Source organism: Primulina eburnea, chromosome 3 (assembly GCF_022965805.1).
Source record: "Primulina eburnea isolate SZY01 chromosome 3, ASM2296580v1, whole genome shotgun sequence".
Lineage (NCBI taxonomy): Eukaryota > Viridiplantae > Streptophyta > Magnoliopsida > Lamiales > Gesneriaceae > Primulina > Primulina eburnea.
The window spans coordinates 4674585-4699238 of NC_133103.1; the positions used below are offsets into that span (position 1 = coordinate 4674585).

A 24654-nucleotide genomic window follows, 5' to 3' on the forward strand; every position below is an offset into this window, starting at 1 on the left:
CACAAAACATTCGACCACAGTGGGAGTCGAACCCACGACCTTCTGATCCGAAGTCAGACGCGCTAATCCACTGCGCTATGCGGTCTTCTGTTGAAGTAATGGTGTTAATGTAATTTACTTAAATATAAAATTAGTGGACAGTGTCATTGCAAGTCGATGGCTCAAGTTAATTTTGGAACATGGTGGGGATACAAATACGATTACACATACGCACATAAGAAGCGAACTAGAAATAAGAGAAAATACAACTTAAAACAACATGAATCTGTGTGGATAAAATATTAAAAAGATTGATTGAAATGGTAACATTGAACTATAGATTCAAAGAAAACCAATAGTCAAATTAATAAATCGCAATAAATTTGCAATTACAGAAAAAAAAAAGTTGAAGGAAGAGATAGCGATTGAAGGAGAAAGGTACAAACTACAATTGGTCTTAAAACAAATTAATACTAATTGTGAATATGATGATAATTTATCGTTCCATCACGTTAGCGATTCCGAGTTCAATACTCAATCTTATTAAAATGCACTTATCATTGTTTAAATTGAACTTACAACAAATCCTATATGATTTATTCTTATAATAGAATAAGAATCAATAATCGTATTACAAAAATAAAATTATAACACAAATTTACTTGTTTTTTTATCGTTTTAATTGATCATACAACGAGAAATATATTTTTTTACGTATAAATAAAAAAAATTAATAACAGTTAATTAAATAGATAGTTGATATTTATATTTCATCTTACAGCATCTACATTTTATTTTATGTGTAAAATATGTATCAAATTTATTCACAAACGAAATTCAAATAACAAAAAAAATAGAGTATAAATATCAATTCGCAATCAAAGAATGTTGAAAAAATCTCTTTTGAAAAAAAATTGTAAAAAAATATCATTCACACTTATCATCTTTTCTCAATAATGAACATGATATACAAGTTATTTAGCTTATTTTGATATGTCGTAACGTCAAATGAAAAATATGACATTTGGATTATATTGTAAATGCGAATTCAAACATTGTAATGACGATTTTGACCTCATTGTACCATCAAGTGTTCATATGTGTGTACGGCAACGTTTGTGTCACACACGTATACGTACGTATTCAAGTCTAATTAATTAGTCATTAATGTTCAATTAATTACACTAAACAACATCTCTAAATTTAAATGTATTCAAATGCAATGTACGGCTGGTTCGGTTTTTTTATGGATTTTTTAAATTAAAGTGTATTTTAATTTACGTATTACATATCGACATGGTATATATTTTTATCATTTTAATTCGAGAATTTCTTAAAATATTCTAGTATGATTTTGTCAAGAAAATTTATTTATTTATTTAAAAAAATATGTGACACAACATTAAAATTATATATTTCGATAAGGTATTGCTACTTTAATATTCTTACATAACATAGAATCTACAATTAAAATATATTTCACCGTGAAAAAAGAGAGGGCTTATATTATGTTTTTCGGATATCATTATTGTTCATCCATCAAAGGGTGGGTCTCAAGTGACACCGTCTCACGGATCTTAATCTGTGAGACAGGTCAACCCTAACGATATTCAAAATAAAAAGTAATACTTTTAACATAAAAAATGATCTTTTTTCATGGATGATCCAATTAAGAGATCCGTCTCACAAATACGATCTTTGAGACCATCTCACATAAGTTTTTGTCTCCATCGAATATGCAACAGCGATGTATTAGGTAGGTTTGTGTGAAAGTAGGGATACTGAAGCCTGCTTGAAATTGAAGCAAGGAATTTGAAAAATTTTAGAAGACAAAAATAAATTGTTTCTATATAAAATTTATAAGCACTCTCATAGTTACATTCATTACTCGATATAATATCATTGTTCGATATAATATATAGTTTCATAAAATTTATAAGCACTCTCGTATATACATTCATTGTTCGATATAATAGCTCCATAAAATTGTTTATTGTTAGAATTAAAGTCGCAGATTTATAATAGTAGAATTTATGACAAGATAAAATGATTTTTTTTCCAAAATAGTTCATTCATGGTGTGGATCTTTGATAAAATAACCAGCGATATTGACTTATACGTTGTGTACACACACACACATATATATGTATGTATGTATGTATGTATGTATGTATATGTATGTATATATGTATATATATATGTGTATATATATGTATGTATATATGTATATATGTATGTATATCCGGAAACCTGGAAACCACAAATTATCATTAATAAGAAAATACAGAGGTACAAGAATAGAAATATATGAATATAATTTGAAAGCAACATTAATTTTAACACGCATTACCATTCCAAGACAAAAGATTAACTCGCTAATACCGTAAAAAAATTTCAATCCGTGGTTATTTTGGACACCCAAATTCAATAAGGATGCAACCATCGAGATTTCAACAATTAAAAATACTTGGGAAGGTTGAATTATGGCGATGGAGTATGTGAAGTCGAAAGAAAAATGAGAAAGGGAGGTTAAAGGAAACCTGAGCTAAAAACAATTGAGAAAATACATGGAAGAACGTGCGAATTAATATATGCATGTATAGTTTTAGATAAGTTTTTTAAACAAATAATCATTCAAAAAGATTTTGAAGAATTAAAACTAGATGGTCCATGCCTTTCTCTAGCGTCGCATTTTTCCATTTCAATTGCCTATTTAAAAACGTATCTGCAAATTATTTACGCGTTTTCCTCATATCAATTCTGTTAGCACCGAATTTTCCAGATTTTAATTAGGACCAATGCTTAGGCTGTAATATAAATGTTTTGGTGACTCCACGCGGTAATTATTTTGGATAAGTCTATGTTAAATTGGGAGTGTTTTTTTTTATTTCAATATTATTATTATATCGTGTGAATGTTTTATATTTGTATGGACATTGATCCAAAGACTAGTGGCAAAAACTTGTGTGAGACGGTCTCACATGTCATATTTGTGAGACGGATCTCTTATTTGGGTCATCAATGAAAATGTATTACTTTTTATGCTAAGAGTATTACTTTTTATTTTGAATATGGGTAGGGTTGACCCGTCTCACAGATTAAGATCCGTGAGACGGTCTCATATGAGACCTACTCAAGACTAGCATAGATAAACTAATTATTTGTATATGTATACATCCACGTGGCAAACCAAGAACGTTTTACTGTCCCTTCCTTTCAAGTAACGAAAATGAGGACATCATAGGACTTTTCCAGAAAACAAAGACATACGGAAAATTATTATGTTAGAATTTTCTAATATAAAAAAATTCACTCATTAGAATCATAACTATCTTAACTTAACAAAATGCATGATCAAGGTTATAAAATATAATATTTACTAATTTAAAAGGTTCAAGATTTCTATGATTTTTTCGGTGAGGATTTTATTTGATTTCTTTCAAAGTGATTTAAATTCTCGATTCAATTTCGAAGGAAAGGAGAGGTTTACATAATGTTTGAATTTTTCTTAAGTTATTTATTAGTTTCTTCTTCCAATGTATCAAATTTCACGTCTATCCAAACGAGTGCCGGTTATTTCAAGTCTACAATAAACACGTTTCTTTATTATTATTATTTTTGTAAAAAACAAGATATATTAAATCAATATAAATGTGAACTTAAATATTTTGTGTGTGTCCAATTCGCTCTATTTATAGCCTCAGCGCGATCCCTTGAGATACGATCTATTTGTCTACTGCAGTTCAGATATAGTCTAGTCTGCTCTAGGATGAAATCCAGAATACGCAAACACAAAATTGCATTCATTTCCACAAAATCTAACCTCAATTCTTCTACGGAGAAGGAAAATGAGAAAACTGTGCAGTTCCTTGGAAGAATCCCTTTCTTCGTCATCGTCTGCTTCGATTTCTCAGTTTCCCACTCTCTCGCGGCCAATTGGGTCCTCCCCGTCTCGCTTGACTTTCGCAGATTCAGTCATGAACCGGACTTTAGGAATGGCCGAGCCGATTATCATGAAATGGAATCCTGAGACTACCACCGTAGTAGCGGTTACGTCGCTGTTCTATGAGAATCGCCGGGAGGCGAAGGAGTTGATCCAGTGGGTGAGCAATTTGCAGAAGGCAATGCGACTTGTCGTTATGGAGAATACCAACCCAGAAAAACTTGTACGCGCCCAGAATCTGATGCAGATCGCCATGAAAAGGCTGCAGAAGGAGTTTTATCAGATTTTGTCCATGAATCGGGCTCATCTGGATCCTGAATCGGTTTCCACCCGGTCCTCACGGGCTTCGACGAGTTCCTGCACGTCTGGTTACGAAGACGACGATATCACAGTCGTGAACCAGTCGATTTCTGAAGTTGAAGACGCCTCTAGAGTTGCCATGGCGGATTTGAGATTGATTGCAGAGTGCATGATTTCTTGCGGTTATGGAAAGGAGTGTTTGAAAGTATACAAAATTATTCGGAAATCGATCGTTGATGAAGGCATTTACAGGCTCGGAGTGGAAAAGTTGAACCCTTTTCAAATTCATAAGATGAATTGGGAAGCGTTGGAAATACGGATCAAGAGTTGGCTCAATGCTCTGGAAATTGCAGTTAACACTCTCTTCGATGGGGAGAGGACGCTCTGCGATCACGTGTTTGCGAGCTCAGATTCCATCAGAGAGTCGTGCTTCACCGAAGTCACGAGGGGAGGAGCCATGATTTTGTTCGGATTTCCTGAAAACGTGACGAAAAACAACAGGAAATTGCCGGAGAAAGTTTTCCGAATACTCGACATGTTCGTCGCGATATCCAACCACTTGCCGGAGATTGAGTCCATCTTCTCATTCGACTCAACGGAAAACATCAAATCAAAGGCACTGGCATCGCTCACCGCCCTCAGAGAATACGTAAAAACAGCGTTAAATGACTTCGAGTACGCGATCCACAAGGAATCATCCAAAACGCCGGCCGCCGGCGCCGGCATTCACGACCTAACAATCGAGGCCATGAACTATCTATCACTACTCGCTGATTACCGTAGCATCCTGAACGAAATATTCCCAGAATCACCTCCACCGGAACAGAACTTACTACCGGATTCATACATGGGTCTCATTGATCCCGACGACCCGCCGCCTCCGATATCCATCAAAATCGCATGGCTCATCTTGGCCGTCCTCTGCAGACTCGACAGCAAGTCGAAGTTGTTCAAAGACGTATCCCTATCCTATCTATTCTTGGCGAACAACCTCCAATACGTCGTCGTGAAGGTGCGCACATCAAATCTGAGACACATGCTCGGGGATGAATGGCTTCCGCTGCATGAAAACAAAGTCAAGCAGTACGCGTCAAGCTACGAGCGTCTGGGATGGAGCCACGTCATCGAATGCCTGCCGTCGGATCCTTCCTCTCTAACTAGCTGCGAACAAATCAAGGAAACATTCAAGAAATTCAACTCGACGTTTGACGAGGTGTGCAGCCAGCACTCTCTCTGCATAGTGACGGATTCCAGGCTTCGAGACGATATCAAGGAATCACTCGCGAGAAAGATATTTTTCTTATATCGCGAGCTTTACGATACTCACGGGCGTGCCATGCATGGAGATAGGAATTCGGCGGTCGTAGTCAGATTTACCCCTGATGATGTGCGGCATAGGTTGTCCGATCTGTTCTTGTTCAACGAGGAACTTCTTTGTCATTTAACTCATCCGCTGTGAGGCAGTCTGCGATTCGTTGAAAACTCATCTCTACAATTTTTTAATTTTGTATGCCAATCCATGGTGAAGATTTTTCAATAACAACATTTTTCTTTATAAAAAAATCATCTGTCACAAAATCTCATAGTTAGCGTATACGAACAAATTGATAAAGTGAGACCGGCGTTTGGCCTAACGGCTCCCCATAATTTAGGAAATCTAAAAAAAGACGGAACACTGCTGAGAAGTGAGAAAGTCACATCTCAAAGACTTGGATTTATTCTGGAGACTGACTTTCATTTCTTTCCATGATACATGCATGCATTTTATTTCTCTCCGTGCTTGCTTTTTCTTCCGCCACTATCGTCACTTTCTCTTCACCTACAAAAACGTTTGTAAAATAATTTTTGAAGTTGCTGCTTAACCTTCCTTAATCTCTTATCATCCATGTTTGAATGATTGGTACCAAGATAATTATGCCACGATACTTGACCCTACCTACCAAAACACTCCAACTCTACCTACTTGTACGTTTCATATAAAGGCAAGTCAATGCACTCTTGACTATACGGACTAATCGATCAATCCAGTAGCTAGATGAACTCCCACGACCTGGTTTAGCAACTTATTTTCAAAAACCCCACTTAAATTTGACTTTACGAGATGGATGGCCAGGAATAAAATTAGAGCAAACCTTAATTCAAACAATTCGGCCATGCAGCATATTGTCACAAATTTTAAATTCACAAAAACTCATGTCAGCAACCCTTAATTCAAACAATTCGGCCATGCAGCATATTGTTGCAAATTTTAAATTCACAAAAACTCATATAAACACGTATTATAAGTGAAAAATATTACTTTTCATCTAAAAATATATTGTTTAATATATGCTTTAACTTGAGTTAAAAAAATTATAAACTAAATTAACTCATCTCACATATATAGATCTGTGATAACGTTGCATAAAAGACCAACTAGTTAAAATTCGGCCATGCAGCATATTGTTACAAATTTAAAAGAGTGGATCTCATGTGAGATGGGTCAACCCTACTCATATTCACAATAAAAAGTAATACTTTTTCATGGGTGACCCAAATAAGAAATCCGTCTCACAAATACGTCTCGCGAGATCGTCTCACACAAGTTTTTGTCAATTTAAAATTCATATAAATTCATATGAAATCGTATCACTGATCAATTTTCTGATACATTCAATCATATCATATATATTAAAAAATATTTTTTATATCCAAAACATTATTTTTTTCTAATTATATTATGAAAAATTTGTGAATTATAAGTGATTTAATTGAAAAATATTAATTTTTATCCAAAAATATTTTTATTAATATATGTTAATTTGAATTAAAAATATTAATTTTTAAATAAAAGATATTACTTTGTAATGTAGTTATAAATCAAATTGACTCGTCTCACATATATAGATCCGTGACAAGAGGCCAACTATTTAAAATTATAGCATCCACCGACTCACATTTTTCCTCCAAATTTTCAACCGATTATCATAAAAGCTACATAACACCACTTCGCTATTCGTTCACACGAATAAATGTCTAAATCCATATACCATTTCAAATCGTCATGTTCCGAATTCCATTTATTGATGTATGTAAAGTGTGAACTACGTGTTTATGACAACACAACAGTATAGTGAGAGTTGCTCCAAGGCGGGAAATATAAAATTCTGCCGTTATCAACAACCAGCCCAACGATTCAAAACTAGGGCCTGCAACATACGGTGAGCCACAAGTATATAAGAGTTATAATCTTATGAAGACGCCAAGTCGGCAGGTCGGGGGACATTTCGCCATCCTGAAGAGTGTTGGAGAAAATGTTTCAGATCAGCAGTAGGAGCTTCTACGGTCCATGTCTCGTAAAATTCGCTAGGATGGAATACGCTCCTCTCACTTGGGAGAGGCACCAAGCCTGGTTGAGTACCGGGAACAAAAAAATCACCTTCCGATTTTATGCAGCCTGTACATTCCTGTACCTTGTCAGCTGCCTATGGAGCAAATCAGAAAACTTCCATTAATATACAGAACATGAAGAGTAGCTTAAACCACAGACTAGACAAATAACTTATCATAAATGAAACATAACCGATTCCAAATTGTTACAACCCTAATTTAACGACAAAAGAGATCAAGATCAAATATAATTGTGAATACCGAAATGTAAGTTTATACATTAAATAAAAAATGTAAATCCCAGAGTATTAGCTTGTACACGAGCTCTTGCTCCCCCCCTAGCAATGCCAGAAACAAAGTTCTTAAAGAAATAACATAATGAATGAAAAAACCTCTCTTTCTTCACGTTTAATTCACCTCTTCCCCACATCTAGATTCCAAGGCCTTGGGACTCTTGGTAATGTGTGGGTTAATGCAAAGTTATATGAACTAAGATAAATAGTACATTTACCTTTTCAGTGTAATATTTAAAGGCCACCTTCTTTTGTCCAGCTTCATATATGTTGCACTGAGAGTATATCTTTACGTTGCTCCCCAAAAAAACGATCAGCAAATAAATAACGCACAACAATGTAAATATTTAGAAAGATATTCAAGCAAACTAAGAAATCCATGAAAAAAATCAAAACACCTGTGATTCAACACTGGAGCAAACAGCATATATTCCCCAATTTCTAGTATAGTTATTGTACAGATGTACTTTCCCAAATCTAACACGAGGATGCCGCTGTCGAGTCCCATCAAAGAAACAATGGTGAATTGTGACCCGAATACATCTATCGTTAACATGAGAAGGATCCGCACCAATGAGCATGGTCTTATCATGATTCGCAAAATGGCATCTAAGCGAGACAATAAAAAAGTCAAGAACATGTCACAATAAAAAACCACGATCAAATTTCATTAAAAAATCATAGATACCGAGAAATGGTAATATCGGTGCTCTCTCGGGTAATATCTATCAGCCCATCATCGTAATCCTTGAGGCTGCAACGATCTATCCAAATATGCTTTGAATTGGGTTTAATTTGAATTCCATCTACATCATGTCCCCTTCCTCCTTCGAATAAAAGGTTGCAAATAATCACATGTTCACACTCCTTTAACCGCAAACCTTTCCCAGTCAGTTTAACGCTTTGACCACGCCCATCGACGGTCTTATAAGATGACACATTTAAATAAGATGAGAGCTTGATGGTGCCTGAAACTTCAAATATGATCCACAAAGGCTCTTTTTTACGACATCCATCGCGAAGGGAACCCGGCCCATCATCTAAAAATACATAGAATAGGTTAAGAAACAACAAAATCATTAAAAAAAGATGTGAAGTCAAGAAACCAGCTCAACAAATTAGCATTTATTTTAGGAGATAAAAATGACAATTCATATTTATGCATTAAGGCTGGGTTAATTGCACCAGGCCCTAAAACCCTCTAAAAAATATTGATATGTAATATATCCTATAATGTTTAAAAATCAAGCACATTTAACTCATGTGTTAAAAAACTCGAGCACATTTACCCTTCTTTGTAAGCAGTTTTATGCATATTTTAAAAAACATGGGGTTTTAAATGTAATTAATTTTATACAGGGTTTTTTTTTTTTTGTATTTTCGAATTTTTACAGAGGTTGCTGATAATTGATATAATTTCCCCATTAAGGCTATATAAACATTTGAGTACGGTACCAGCAATTGTGTAAACACATATGTTGAAACACTACATTTCCCCAAACCAAAATTCTTTTAGAAACACAATGACACTTACTATTACCAATCATTTTTAGACGAATCCTTAAATTTTCACGTCGCTTGGTGTCAGACAACCTCTCCTTACTTTCAGTATTCTGATAATATCATGTCATCATACTACCTTCAGCAAATCAATATCATACTATCAATTAGCCGTTATCATAAATTGGAATACAATTTGTCCAACAAGGACTAGTGAAAATGCAACTGAAAACTGAAAGCAAAATAACAAAAAGAACGAGAGAAAGCACCACATGATCCAGCCTTCATACAACAAAAAAAATGACAGATGCTGACAGAGTAATTCAAATATCTCAACTTGCAAGTTTCAGTGGTTAAGTTGTTCTCGAGAATATGCCATATAGTAAATTGATTTTTTTGTCAAAACCTTTATGCCTCAAATCCTTTAGTAGTTAGCTCGAAGGATGCTACTTTAGGAGAAGTTTAAAGATCTTTGCAATTCATCAAACATTTTAAATCAACAATTCAATTTACAATTTTTTTGTTAATTTTTAAAAACAAATTTTTCCTAACCAACCATTCGATTTCAGAAGTGCCAAAAAATATGTTCAATAAATCCCTCCCCAACAAAATTCCAACCTTTGATATCTTCTCACCTGCGAGAGTGATGACACGATAAACAGCGCCGTTCAGACCACCGACGGCGAATCGGCCAAAGCCCTCAGCTTGGCCAGCAAGAGCCCGCAAGCTGGAGTCCACGTGGCCGTACGGTAAACAAAAACCCATGTTTGAATTCGCAGTGATCGGAGTCGAGTGTTTTGGAGCTAAATTTCCAAATTGCGACGTGGGGCCAAATTGATAAGGGGGAATCGTAGGGTTTGGGTTTTGTCGGTGCCTGTGATTCGAGAAACGGCCATGGCGATTTCCCATTTGAACGATTAATTGTGATTAATTTATGATGGTGCCTTTAAAAACAAAAAATAAAGTGTTTTATTAAATAAATTAATTAATGGTGGAGGACACTCTGTTTCTTCTGCAAATGGCCACCTCACCCAGGAAATTGTATATTAATATTACTTCCATAGATTTCAAATATGATTATTTAGTAATTTGAGTTAGTTCTTCACTTTTGTGGGGATGTCATATGACATTTCTAGCATAATCTGGTAAATTTTCGAATCTTCCACGTTCTGATCGTTGGACCAATTAAGCCCAACAACTCAACATAATTAGCAACTTCTTGTTAGTTGATGCACTTATGATTTTGTTGATGAAACCCCAACTATTGTGTATAGTCGGGTGGTTACCAAAAGCAGCCGGCATAGATGATACCTAGTGAGAAATAAAGAATCGGATTGGAAAGTTGTATTTATTTCTCTTTTTATGCCCGTAGATACAATGATATGATGTACACGTTATAAAATCCAATAAAATGAATCAAGACAAAATTAACGCTAAGAGACTTGGATTTTATCTTTTGTATTTCCTGTGTGAACCTGAAATACACTATATTATATTTTTTATCTCACTCAATTTACATGGTCAACTACAATAAACAGAAGTCAACGACAAATAGCAACAGTGCCTTTTTGTTGTTAGTTCTTAATTAAAAGTCATCCCCCTTGAGTTTAATTTTATTTTAATATTATTTGCTTAGAAGAAAATATTTTTTAAAAATATTAATAGAACAAATTTCAGATATAAATATAATATTGAATTTGAAGATGTGGTTTCAAAAACACTAACAAAAAAATTTCTACTCATGAACACATAACTCAATCAATATTTTCCCATAACACAAAATACATATACAAATGCAACACTTCGGTCATTACGTTTTGATCTCAGGGTTACCTTAGCCTTGAGTTATTTGTGCTTCGAATCTCGATCAACATCTGTTATTTCGTAAACTCGATTTGGTTTCCCCGAACTCTAGCCTATGTCCTAGTAGCCGTCAAGGCGATGTAGATGTTGTCCAAAAATTACTCGAGAAGGACCCACAACTGGCTAGAAGAACTGATAAGAAATAGCAGACTGCATTACACATTGTTGTAAAAGGCGATATTTGTGTCGTGGTGTGGGTACTTCTACATGCAGACTCAGCATTTATGATCCTATTGGATAAATTTGGGAACACTACGTTACATATAGCCACCAGGAAAAAGCGTGCTGAGGTTCGTCATGTTCGAAGTTTGCACATAATTCTTGGTTATCAATTCTGGTATTTTACTCTCTACTTCTTGGTTTTGTTTGAGCTAGAAAAATAATCCAATTTCAATATTCCCACATTGCTAACGAGCTCTTGCTGTTTCTAGACACAAACTTAAACGCTTTAAGAAGAGACCGCAAAACGGCTCTACACGTAACATAAGGTTCCCTCTATTAGAGACACATTTGAAATTAAAGAATGCTTGATTCGATGTGGTGTTGTCAGAGCCAACAAACTCAACCAGCCTCGTGATGAGCTTCGCAAAACTGTTTCACAGATCAAGAGAGACATGCATACTTAGCTCGAAAAAGCTCGTAAAATGAAAAAAAAAACGTAAATGGTATCGCAAAGGAGCTTAGGAAACTCCACAGAGAAGGAATCAATAATGCCACTAACTCGGTTATCGTGGTCGATGTTCTCTTTGCCAAGGTAGCTTTCGTTGTCATTTTCACCGACCATGGAGATGATGATGATAATGAGGCCGTTATAAAAGTGAGCAGCCCATCCTTCAAATTCTATTTCATGACAAATGCAGTGACACTTTTTACTTCGTTAGTTGTCGTCGTCATACAAATTACGGTTATCTGGCGTGAGTTGAAATATGAGAGACAGGTTGTGGAAGTGATAAATAAGTTAGTATGGTTGGTCTCCATTTGCACGACGATGGCTTTTATCGCCTCCTTTATATAGTAATAGGGAGGCATTATAAATGTGATGTTATTCCTGTTACCGTCATCGATAGTGTTACAATGGCGAGTGTTAAGTGCTATAACATATTATGTTGTACAGGAGGTCAATAAGGATACGGAGGCTGAGGAAGAAATAGAATTATTCGAAGCATTGAACGAATTCTTGGAGAATATCTGATCTTGATTTCACCCGTCAATACCTCATCATACCCGTTAAATCGAGTAGGCCAATAGGAAAACCTCAACCAACCTCAAACTTGATACTTGCGCAGCATGTTTAACATGCACACACATTGTTGCGATACTCATCTTCTTCGGATGCAAAATAATCATCGTAAAATTTTCTCATTCTAGATCGCATACCAAGACAAGTTTGATGTGGTAGCACAAGCTGATAAATCTCATTTCCTGCTATACTTTAGTTTAGGGCCTATAAAAAAAAACCTTTCACTTTTTAATTAGATTTTTAACTTAAATTAAAAGACTGATTTTTTTTAAAATAAAAAAAATAAATGAAAAAAAACCCTGACAGCCTAGGGCAGCCTAAGCTGGCTGACTAGACTTTTTTTCTAGGCGGTCCGCTGCCATGTGGCGCCTAGAACAATTTTTAGAATATTGCATGTTAGTCGTTAATTGAGTAACAGTTAAAATGAGATATTTAATTACTAAATTTAAATATGTCGCGGTCCAGCCCACTTGTGATATTGACCGCTTTGGCCCGAGGTCTCACGACTTTAAAACACGTCACAAAGAGTTGCTACACGCTCATTTAAATGCTCAGAATCTCTCCCGTGGTTTAGCGATGTGGGATTTCGCCTAAGGGCCTTCACCCCCCCCCCCCCCCCCCATTTCGGGACTCAACGTCCTCGCTGAGATTTTCCCCACCATCCCAAACCCACGCGGAGTCGCTCTGATACCAAATTTCACGGCCCAGCTCACTTGTGATATTGTCCGCTTTAGCCCGAGACCTCACGACTTTAAAACACATCAAAAAGGGTTGCTACACGCTCATTTAAATGCCCAACATCTCTCCCGTGGTTTAGCGCCGTGGGATTTCGCCTAAGGCCCTTATTTGTACCAGCAATAGTTGGGGTTTCCAAAAACAGCCAGCATGGACGGCACCTAGTGAGAAATAAAGAATCAGATCGAAAAGTTATATTCATTTATCTTATTATCTCCATCGATACAATGATATTATATACAAGTTATAAAATACAACAAAAGGAATTAAGACAAGATTAACGCTAACAGACTTTGATTTTATCTTCTGTATTCCCTGTGTGTGCACCTGAAATACACTATATTCTATTCTTTATCTCACCTGAATTGTAGATCTGATAAACAAAGCATATATTATTGCAACATATTTGTACAATGGCAGGACCAAATTCATTTCGGAATGGTTTTATGGTCAATGCGATAGGTAAAGCACTGAAATCTTGCGACATCACCCAATTTTTGACGCCATGAGGATGTGAGGTAACCGATGCAACGATTTGTCTGTCGTGGAAGGTTACTCGATACGAGTGAACTTCATTGACGCTACTTTGGTAGATGATCGGCATTACTGATATTAGAATAACAAAACCAACTGTGATACAATAGAACACATGTCAGAAAGATTGAAAGTGAACGCGGCGGCAATACATTGGAATATTTAGAGAGCAAAAATGTATTTGAGAGTTCAAGATCTTCTCGACTTTTTCCTACAATTTATACAAGGAATGCATGTATTTATGATATTTTATTATTTGGTATCACCAAAATTAATGTCAACCTTAGAAAAAGATGAGATGGATAATTCCGTGATGAACTTTGTAATTTGGATATTCTTCAAAGCTAATCTCCGTAGTAAATTCAAAATAAAATAATTGGAAGAGCAATTTCTTGAAAATGAAATTTGGACTCAAAGTGTAAGGTTTTCAACAATTATAGTGTTGGAATATGAAGAAATATGTTTTAAAATTATGAACAGGTAATGGAATCCAATCCTCCATTTCTAAAATTACCAATACTTGAAGAAGAAATCGAGCATGGTTAGTGCGTAATAGTTCACTTTCATGCATGTAGCAAAACATTGAACCGCATAGTAACTTTGTGATGTTGAATAATTGCATTTTCTTAGCTTGATTACCTCACAAATCGTTCCATTATCTTTTAGTGATGTCTAAAATTTAGAAGAATAAATCTTTCAGATTTTTTTTTAAAAAAAGCTTAAAGAATCTATGCTACTTTAAATCGGATCAAACTAACCACATCAAAATTACATAATCAAATTATATCCAAATGGTTCAATTTTGATATCGCATTTCATAAAAATTGAAACATTTGTTTCCATGACCAAAACAATCCATTTTGGTACTAGAATTACACCGTTTTGTGACCATGATACATCAAAATCTCAAGAATTTTCACCTATCTTCATTTTAGGTTTGATTTAAAAATATATAAAATATAGAAAAACGGGGGTTTTGTTTTTGGCAAGAAACACGGGTTTTGAATGTTAATTGTCGAGACACTTTTGGTAGTCATTCTACTTTTGGTAGGCACATTATGCACATGCAATAGATCTTTTTTGAATGCAATTCATATGTTTTTGAAAAAAGTTGTAAATTTGATCTCCTGAATAGTAATGTAATCTCTATTTGTTTTGATTAAAAAAAAAGAAGAAACGATACCATTGTTTGGCGTCCTTGCATCAAGCTCATGCATATTGCATCAGATACCTCGCCAGTAAAGATGTGGCAACAGCATCAAAAGTAGCAAATTGTACTTGCCTATTTCCCAACTTCTTTTTGCTCCAACGACTTTTCTGCACTTTTATGGGAATGTCATATGGCATTTCTAGCATAATTCTGGCAAATTTCCGGATCCTCCACTTTCTGAACGTTGGATCGATTAAGCCCCGTAACTCAATACCATTAACAACTTCTTGCAAGTTGTATCTGTTCGACAATGCACTTATGATTTTGTTGATGGAAACCCCCACTATTGTATAGTGGGGGTTTACAAAAACAGCCAGCAGGGAGGCGGGGATGGCACCTGGTGAGAAATCAAGAATCGGATTGGAAAATTGTATTCATTTTCTCTGATTATCTCCCAATTTCCGTACCTTTTATGATTGTATTTCACCTTAGTTTAAACACGAAAGTTGTTCATTGTATGTCATACTTCTCATTCATGTCTTTGGTTTCCCGGAATCGACCTCAGAAATAGTGTTTTTCAGCAGCCGAGGTCGGGGTGTGAGTTTTACTAGCTTTTCCTTTTCTGGCAGGTTTCGGCTGGGAATTTCAGAAAACTTATAACATTAGAGTTGTAGGAAATCGTATTTTATATGTTTGCTGGAAAAAGAGTGGCCACGCGTGGTGGCCGGACGCCGGCCACGCGCCACCGGAACCGGCACGTGTAACATACACGCCGGCGAAAATGAAAAATTTATTTTTCGAAGTATGCTTTGTATGATTCCAGGCTACTGTACAAGTTTCGTAAATTTTGGATGAGTATTGCATTTACTGTGAATTTTTAAAGGAAAATACTATTATTTTCGGATATGATATACTATCTATATGATCATATAGACCTTTGTATAAATGTTCATTGCCTTCAATACTTGAAAAATATATCATTGGAAGTAGCTATGAAGTTTTATAATTTTTCGACTCACGAGTTATTTATTATGATTTTTGTGAGTTATATATTAAATGTTATATATATCGATTAATGATAAAATAATTTTAAATATTACCTATTTTGAATTTTTTTCAGTTAATATTATAATAAGAATTGTTATAGGAAATATTGTAATTTTTGGAGTCAAATATCAATTATTGTAAATTTTAAAGATAGTTTTGACTATTAAAAAGTAATTTTTACAAAGATATTAAATAAATAAATAAAATAAATTTTTTATGAACTTTTAGTCAATAAATAAAGTTTATAAAGTTATATTCTTTATTTTAGTAAAAATTTAGGGATAATATATATCAAAAAGTGTTTACTATACTAATGATAATCACATTAGTAAATAGGATTGACTTGAACTTGGAACTCTCACTGTCATCTATAGTAAGTCTCAAGGTGAGAAATTTTTTTTTATCGTTCTTCCTATATAGCCTTTGGCATTTGGCCTAGAAATTATGATATGATATATTATATTCTTTAACGATATTCACTACGGATTATTGATTTCTTACGTCTTTGCATAAATTTTGTATCTTTGAATTGCGTTGATGCATATGAAATATGCCCATCCTGAATGTCCTTTTCTATCTTACTGACTCCTTATTCATGCAGGTACTACCTTTCCGAAATGAGTGAATGCTTCAATGTAACATTCTCATTGTAATATCATCATACTAGATGTAATTCTTATCAAGCTTCCACTGAATGAAGTTTTGGTTAATCGTCGAATAAATGAATGAATGACTGAATGATAAGGTGATTGACCAAAACAGAGCCCTGAAATGTCGATGTATGATCCGCCAGTTGTTGTCTGGAATAAATTAATAGAAGGCATAATAAGTCATTTAGTGTATGAGTCAGTTTGTCTGAAATGTTTACGTCATTGTCACTCTTACCGTCTATGTTAGTTTGGACATGTAAAACTTTATTGTAATCTACTAGTACTTGTACGTTTCGCTTCCACTAATAAAGTTCTTTAATAGTTCTTATTACTGCCTGTGATACTTTTAAAGAGACAGAATTCTCTTATGATGTATTATTATGGAATGTGGCATTCCTCGAGGTCTAATTTCAAGACAAAATGTCACAAATTGTGAATATAAAAATATATTATTAGTAAACTACCGAAAGACACCAAGCTAGTGTAATAGAGAGCATTTATTTACATTTATTTTTCATTAAAAAAATATTAAAGAGTGTAAACCATAGTTTCTTGCTCCTAGATGAGCAAACATTTTATAATCTTTTTCATGATACACATAATGTATTGATTAAGCAAATTGGTGGAGAGTACGTCAATAATCAAGTTTAGTGAGAAGAGCTTTCGATTGAGATAATTTTTATAAATAATATTTGGAGAAGTTTTCTATGAGAAAATTTATGGGTAAGAGAATATTTGATGTTTTGAGATTTTACATATTTATTACAATAATCCTTTTAATTGTTTGTTTGTTACTGTTGGCTATATATATGAAAGAGATCGATACATAGTGTTTGGTCTATCGTATTTTTTAAAATACTTGAGTTGAATAGTGATCCATTAAATATAGTTTTGAAAAAAAGGTAAAAACCCGGTCCTAAAATAATAATAAAAATTAAGATATATAAACATTTTTAATAACAAATTATTGTTCACATCACTACATAAAAACAGTTTGATTAGCGACGGTTATACGATAAACTGTCGCTTTTATAGCGACGATTTTTGATAAACCGTCGCTAAAGTAGCGACGGTTTATGTCGCTATAATAGCAACGGTTTGTAACATCCGTCGCTATTGGCAATGGTTTCAATAAAAACCGTTGCCATTAGCGACTGTTTTAAAGACCGTCGCCAATAGCGACGGGTTTGCACAATTCGTCGCCGATTTGGATCAGCGACAGTTTGTCAAAAACAGTCGCTATTGGCGACGGTTTAACTCAAAACTCTCGCTAATGGCGACAGTTTAGGCAAAACCCGTCGCTATGATTCTATATATACCGTGGTTCGCGAACATTTTCTTCACGCGATTTTCGCCTTTCTTCTCCGGTAGTACCGAAATTTCCTCTATCAATTTTTTCGCAATTTTGGTTTTTTTGCTTTGTACTAACATTTTTTCGTATTAATTTCGTAGATTTGCTCGTCGGTGTGATATTCCAGCATTACGTGGATCTGCATATCTTCGCGCACGTTAGGTTTTTAAAGCGATTTATGTACAGAAAATTTAATATTTAATTTTTGCGTAGTAATTTATTTATGAATTTTAACGTAGTATTTTATTTATGAATTTTAGCGTAGTAGATTATTAATTTTGTAAATCATGAATGAGTTTTTTTTATTAGATAGATTAAAAACCGTAGCTTCATTAAGTTACGGTTTTATGAAAAATCTTCGCTTAATATAGCGATGGTTTTTTAAAAACCGTCGTTATAGATAGCGACGGTCTTGTCAAAAATTGTCGTCGTAAATAGCGACGGATTTTTAAAAACCGTCTCTTAAATTAGCAACGGTGTGTATAAAACCGTCGCTTAAATTAGCGACTGTATGTAACCGTTGCTTCATTCAGCGACGGAATAGAGACGGTCTTGTTCAACATAACCGTCGTCAATTTGTAACGGTTATTGAGAAACATCGCTATATGAAGGCGGCGCGACCTCCGGTTACAGACCACCAAACCGTCACTACAACCGTCGCTTGTCCCCCCTCTTTTTTTTTTTTTGTAGTGACAACTCCTCCCACTTCTGCATCAACGAAAGGACATCTTGCATTAAGTAGTCAACGAATTGCTATAAAGAATTCTATCTTTTTAGAAATTTCAAGATCCAATGGTAAATAGCGACGGTCTTGTTAAACATAACGTCAGATCGATTTTTACAACACTGGATGTTAGTGGTTAGTTTGAATAATAGTTTATATAAAATATTTAGTTACTAAATTTACATATGTAGGACAAATGAAGTGTAGGAGATGACTGAACTTGATTAATTTGGTTAATATTTTATTTTAGACATAATTTTTTTTTTTTTTATGATTTTGGTGTCATAATATTATATTTGTTACTTAGAAAGAAACGAGAAAAATAAGGATTAGATTTCATTCCCAAGATATATTCCTTGTGTTACTACAGACAACTTCAAGAAATTTTTATGGGCTTAATGTTTGGGCTTTTCATCTAATTGCTCGGCCCATTTATTTTATGTGCTTGTTCTTCTTTTTCTTTTTTAAGTGCCGTCAACTATCGAAAGTGTTCCTATCGTAATTATAATATTTCTTAGTTTGATTGCCTTTCAATCTTTCTGTTGATGAAAACATTATAGACTTTTTAGATTATTCGTTGATAGATTTGGCTAAGTTGTGTGCTAATTTTCTATGATTTTATTTCATGGGAAAAATTATATCATGGTGGAATCATGGTGGATTACTGAATATTCTTGTTCAAGTTTTTTTTTTGAATCGTGAATTCACTGGCATAATTTGTTATCAACTTTATGTTTATCTACCGAGTGATTTTGTTTGTTGAATTTGCAGTGGATATTTAAATGTCAATATAGTATGATTTTTTTGTAAAACTACAAAAGGTGTGCAAGGAAGAGACAAAGGAGATATCTTCCTCCGGAGATGCTTTTCAAAATTCTTTCATATCTTCCAGCCCATTTTATATATGATGTGATGATTCATGTTTGTGAAGAATGGAACATGATTATCAATACAAAAGAATTCAATTACTATCATCTTCAAAATTCAACTCCTGGAATCATAATAATGGAACAAGGAAAACCAGCGAAGGGGATTTATGTTGAAATTCGACGAGGTTGTCTGGAGATATGCAAGTTTGACTGCAGTGATTTTTGTTTCTGGCGGAGCAGTGTTAATGGTTTAGTGATGGCCTCCCCCGCCAATAAACGAAACCATGGCATTCTTCATATTATCAATCCCTTGACAAAACAACGGCAACCTATTCCCTATGACGTACCTCTCGTAGAAGGGACAAGTTTAGCGTTTGCTGAGGCTTCCATGAAGCATAAAGTGGTGCGCTCCTTTCTTCCCAAATCACCAGTGTGTATATCAGTGCTAACAGTCGGAGCTGATAATGTTTGGAGGCACCTTGACGTGCAACACATGTCAATTCTAGCTCGAGAAGCGTTATGGAGTCATCCATTTGCTACTCGTGGCTATGTGCACTGGATCGGCATACACTCTATTGTGACAATGAATGTAGAGACTGAAATCTTTTATGAGTTTGATCGGCCTGGATTTCATCGATTTGAATTTCTGAATCTAGCCATGGGTCGAAATCTATCCTGTTGTAGTTTGTCCAAAGTGCCAGGGTCACGTGAATATTTGATGGAAGTTATGGAAATGAATCCCGAAACTGGAGAGTGGACCAAGTTGCTTAGCTCCGATTTGAAACCCCTGAGTGACAGATTCAAAGGCTTGAATTCAGTCAACCTCTTTGGTGTGTTAGCTGGTGGGGAGGTGTTTCTTTTCGGTATTTCTGGTTCTGAGAAATTTTGCGCAGCTTATAATGTTCGGACAAGAGAAATTCAATCGTTTCAGTTGGAAAAAAGAGCTGGAAAATGTTACTCCGCCGCTCATGTAAACACCATGACTTGGTACGAATGAGGATGACAAAATTTCTGACTTAATTATTTTGATGGTTGATGTTCACAACTCTCGTCCATATATATGGTATTTATTATTAAATTAAAATATTTATCTTTTATTCCAAACTTATTTTTGTTAATTTATCATATCTGTAGTCGTATGGCTCGGGCTTTATTTTCATAGATGAATAGAGGATATGGTTAAATATTGGTGGTGTTGATTTTATGCACCTCTAGGATTACTCATATATATTTTGAGGATGTATGTTTGAGTTGAGTGAGTTTACGCTACACGGGGAGTTTTATTCTCGGTGTGTTTGTATTAGATGATCGGTCGATCATTTCATTGCAAGATAAAAAAAATATATTAAATATTGATGGATCCCACAGTTTTTTGTTTTAAATTAAGAGATTTAATTGATAGCTGATCGTCTTAAACAAAAAAATAAATAAAATCGGGAGATTACTCTCACCATTTGAGTTGGGGAATTGTCCATGTTAAATTTTAGGTAGTAATATTCAATTCATTGTATATATAAAAGCCTTGCTTTCTTGCATTAATAATAAGTAAAAGAGTTGCTTATTTGACTTTTCATTTTCCATGTCGAATAGTCATTAAAATTTATTAAAGAAATTAAGTAAATGTATCCATTCGGTTTAGACATGGTTTTTCCTCCAAAATTCAAACCAAACTAATATCATCGATTTTCTAAGTTTTAAGATCAAACTAAAACATTATTAATCGAAAAGCGACAAAATGTGTGTTGTTCGATTTGGGGCATTGGTTTTGGTTCGATTATTTGAACACCCCTAGATAAAAACGTAGACATTTTTATATTTTCATTTCACAATAAGCCCAAGTAGGAGCCGAGTTGGGTTAATGACCGATGCCGAAAATAATAGGGGAAAAAAAACTACACCATCTACATATATAGAGAAATGCATACTAGCAAGCCCAAAAGAATTTAAAAAAACGTTTTAAAAATACTTCAGTTTTGCTGTTTACTTCAAATATTTAGAATTTTAATTATTATAATGCACATAAAAATTTAACTACAATAATTTTTAGTTTGCCGAGTATGTTGGCTCACATGTCAATTTTGTAGGACCGCAATATAATTTGGTTTTAACTTGCTGGTTTGATATTTAACTCCGCACATGTTGCGTTCATATATGGTCGATTTATTTTACAAAAAATTGGAGCGTAATTGATATTTTTTATGATTAATTTTATTTATATTAAAATAATGATAACAAAATTCAATAAAAACAAATATCTTTTGAAGTAATCTTTTTAAATTGCAATAAAGATTTTTATATATACTTAAATTCATTTATGTTATTTTACTATAAGAGACATCTTAGTTTACATAAAAATTGTTTTTTTTTCTAAAATATATATATTATGTTATTATTGTACAAATATATCAACAAGTATGTTTTTATAAGGGAAAAGTGGTAGAATAAAATTTATATAGAGAAAAACTTAATTATTTTTGTAATTTCGTGTATAAACAATTACTAATATTTGTATTGTTTAAGACAAATTCAGCATTGGAATCATCATACTTGTGATTAAACCAAAACGTCAGCCCATAAATTGTGCATATCATTTTTTAAAGTTAATTTATAAAATCAACAAAAAAAAAGAATTTTATTTAAAATAACCCATAAATTGTGCATATCATTTTTTTTAAAGTTAATTTATAAATAAATAAAAAAAAAAAATTTCTTTCAAAATTACCTATTTCCTTCATTCTGATTCTTGGGTTGAGTGTTGCTTGCTTACTGTCCAGGCGTCAACCCCAGAAACTGCATGTGTGACTCGTCTTCCTCACAAGTGTTGCATGATCAGCGCCTCCATTAAATACCAACAATTTATTTTATTTTTCTTTATATTATAAATAAAAACACCAATATGATAAAATAATAATAATACAGATAAATAACACGGAAATGGGCAGCAACCCGTACAATTTGCCGACGAAGGTTCTACCAGCGACTATCATGTCTAAATCTATCCTCTCACTTGCGGGACACTTCAACATACCTTTCATATCGAAGGCTCCCAAACAGAAGTTGGAATCCGCCGCGGCGGCGGTGGTTCGAGGCGCCGGCCTTGTTCTTGGGAGGATAGCCATGGGCTTCCTCGGGGCGGCGTATGTCTGCATGGCTCTAGTGTTTCTGATGGTTGTGGCAGCGATATTAGGCGTGGGGCTAGTGAGATTTTGGGTGGAGGAGCCTATTAATGTGACGGAGAACTTGTACTTTGAATACGCAGATGCTCATCCAACGGCTGTATTTTCTTTTGCCGGTGGTGTGCCTGTTGGGCAAACCCTCTATGTTTCCTTGATTCTTCTGATGCCAGATTCTGATTACAACAGAGACATTGGGATATTTCAGGTATTTTAATTCATAATTAATCACTGTCGTGTTATTTAACAATAATGAATTAATTAATCATAAAAAGTATGGAATATATGATGCGTGGAAATTGAAGTTTGGCGAAATTTAATCTTAAATACACTAAATTGTATATCGTTTGGAGGTTCTTGATTTCTATTGAATTCGTCTTTTTTTCTATTAATTATTCGTGGATTTTATTATTGGGTGAATTCGTCATTTTCCTATAATTGTTCTTGGATTTTATTATTTGGTCTCACGTACCAAACTTAATCTCAACCTTAAAAAAAGATGAGATGCATAATTCCACGAGGAATTTTGTAAGTATTAACTTCAAAATAAAATAAATGGACTCAAGTATAAGGTTTTCAACAATTATTTAATGATGGAATATGAAGAAAATAGTTTTTAAACTTATGAATAGGTAATATTATAAATCAAGTATAAAAAAATGCTATTCTGCTGCATGGTTTTAGATTTTAGTATGAAACGTTTTTTATCATTGTATATATATTCTCTAATTAAAAATAAAATGATTATTTAAATAATATATTTAATTTTTTTTATTTTTAGGTCCGTGCGAGTTTCATGCATTATATTAGTAATTTAATTAATATGTCGAATTTTACCTAATTGTATCAGGTAACTGCGGAGATACTGTCAACCGGAGGAGATTTGATGGCGAAATCAAGCCATCCATGCATGCTACAATTCCAAAGCTGGCCAATTCGGGTTATGAAGGCATTTGTCATGAGCATACCCTTGCTACTTGGGATAACCGACGAGACTCAAATGATAAGTTTCCGGATACTGAAGAATAAAGAACATCCAAGTTTACGAACACGAGAAATCCGAATCACTTTAATCCCTCGTGCGGGTACTTATTCCCTCCCTCACTTTTACGAGGCGAAAATCCTCTTGAAATCTAGAATGCCTTGGGCAAAACAGGTGGTCTATATGTGGAAATGGACATTTTATGTCTGGACAACTCTTTACATATATAGTATTATGCTTGCAATGGTTCTCGCTTTTTACCTGAAACCGGTGATCAACTCTATCATATTAATGGTTAGTGGTTCAAACAATCACGCGAAGATGGAGTTCGGATATGGTTTTGGAAAGCCAGATTCATGTCGTGGTAGGGTCGAGGGGGAAGTTGGTTCTGCGCGAAGACCGGGGGAACGAAGTCAAAACAAAAGAAAGGCATCCGGGGTTCTCAGGGGCGAAAATGGTTCTTCGGCTTCCAGCGTTACATATAGTGGTGTTGGCTATGGAGAAGGCATTGGTGATTCAGAATCTGTGTTCTCACCTATGAATTGACAATGGAATGAAATCTTTAATTTGTTATTAGTTAAGACTTGTGAATTGTAATATATGAGTGAGCTAGATAGGGAGTAGATGCATGTTTGTATAGGAAAAGTGGGAAATATGTAACCTTTCCGGGTTTATATTTTTTTGTCATACTATTGTCGTCCGTTATATGTGCGTCACTGCGATGATATATATATATATATATATATATATAAGGGTTTAACATCTGAATCACAATGCATTTTGGAGAGCTCAAGGGCCACAAAGAATTCCTTGTGAGGGGAGGGGGCATCATTTTTAAGAGGGATAAATAGGACCATAGAACTTGGCCCAAGAAAAAAAGATATCGTCCCCGAAGTCGGGGTTTGAGTGTACATATTTTGGGAAAAAGATCGATTGATTCAATTTTATCTTT

The 24654-nt window shown here is 34.4% G+C and overlaps 3 protein-coding genes, 1 non-coding gene and 1 pseudogene across 4 annotated transcripts; 3 read left to right on the forward strand and 2 right to left on the reverse strand.

The window, feature by feature from the left end:
- Window positions 1–11: 11 nt before the first annotated feature.
- Window positions 12–85, reverse strand: TRNAR-UCG (transfer RNA arginine (anticodon UCG)). The gene has a single exon. It is a non-coding gene; the product is annotated as a tRNA-Arg (tRNA).
- Window positions 86–3686: 3601 nt separating this feature from the next.
- LOC140828059 (exocyst complex component EXO70H1-like) lies at window positions 3687–5698 on the forward strand. Its single transcript, XM_073191027.1, has one exon. It carries the CDS (start codon window positions 3828–3830, stop codon window positions 5679–5681), a length of 1854 nt encoding a protein of 617 aa, XP_073047128.1. The 5' UTR covers window positions 3687–3827; the 3' UTR covers window positions 5682–5698.
- Window positions 5699–7130: 1432 nt separating this feature from the next.
- On the reverse strand, window positions 7131–10330 carry LOC140825577 (probable pectate lyase 4). The gene is made up of 5 exons (XM_073187432.1): window positions 10020–10330; window positions 8573–8924; window positions 8283–8493; window positions 8103–8171; window positions 7131–7686 (listed from the first exon to the last, which is right to left on the reverse strand). Exons 1-5 carry the CDS (start codon window positions 10291–10293, stop codon window positions 7453–7455), a joined length of 1140 nt encoding a protein of 379 aa, XP_073043533.1. The 5' UTR covers window positions 10294–10330; the 3' UTR covers window positions 7131–7452.
- Window positions 10331–10901: 571 nt separating this feature from the next.
- On the forward strand, window positions 10902–12439 carry LOC140828667 (ankyrin repeat-containing protein NPR4-like; annotated as a pseudogene).
- Window positions 12440–22454: 10015 nt separating this feature from the next.
- LOC140828060 (seipin-1) lies at window positions 22455–24379 on the forward strand. The gene is made up of 2 exons (XM_073191028.1): window positions 22455–22928; window positions 23571–24379. Exons 1-2 carry the CDS (start codon window positions 22482–22484, stop codon window positions 24246–24248), a joined length of 1125 nt encoding a protein of 374 aa, XP_073047129.1. The 5' UTR covers window positions 22455–22481; the 3' UTR covers window positions 24249–24379.
- The last annotated feature ends 275 nt before the right edge of the window (window positions 24380–24654 follow it).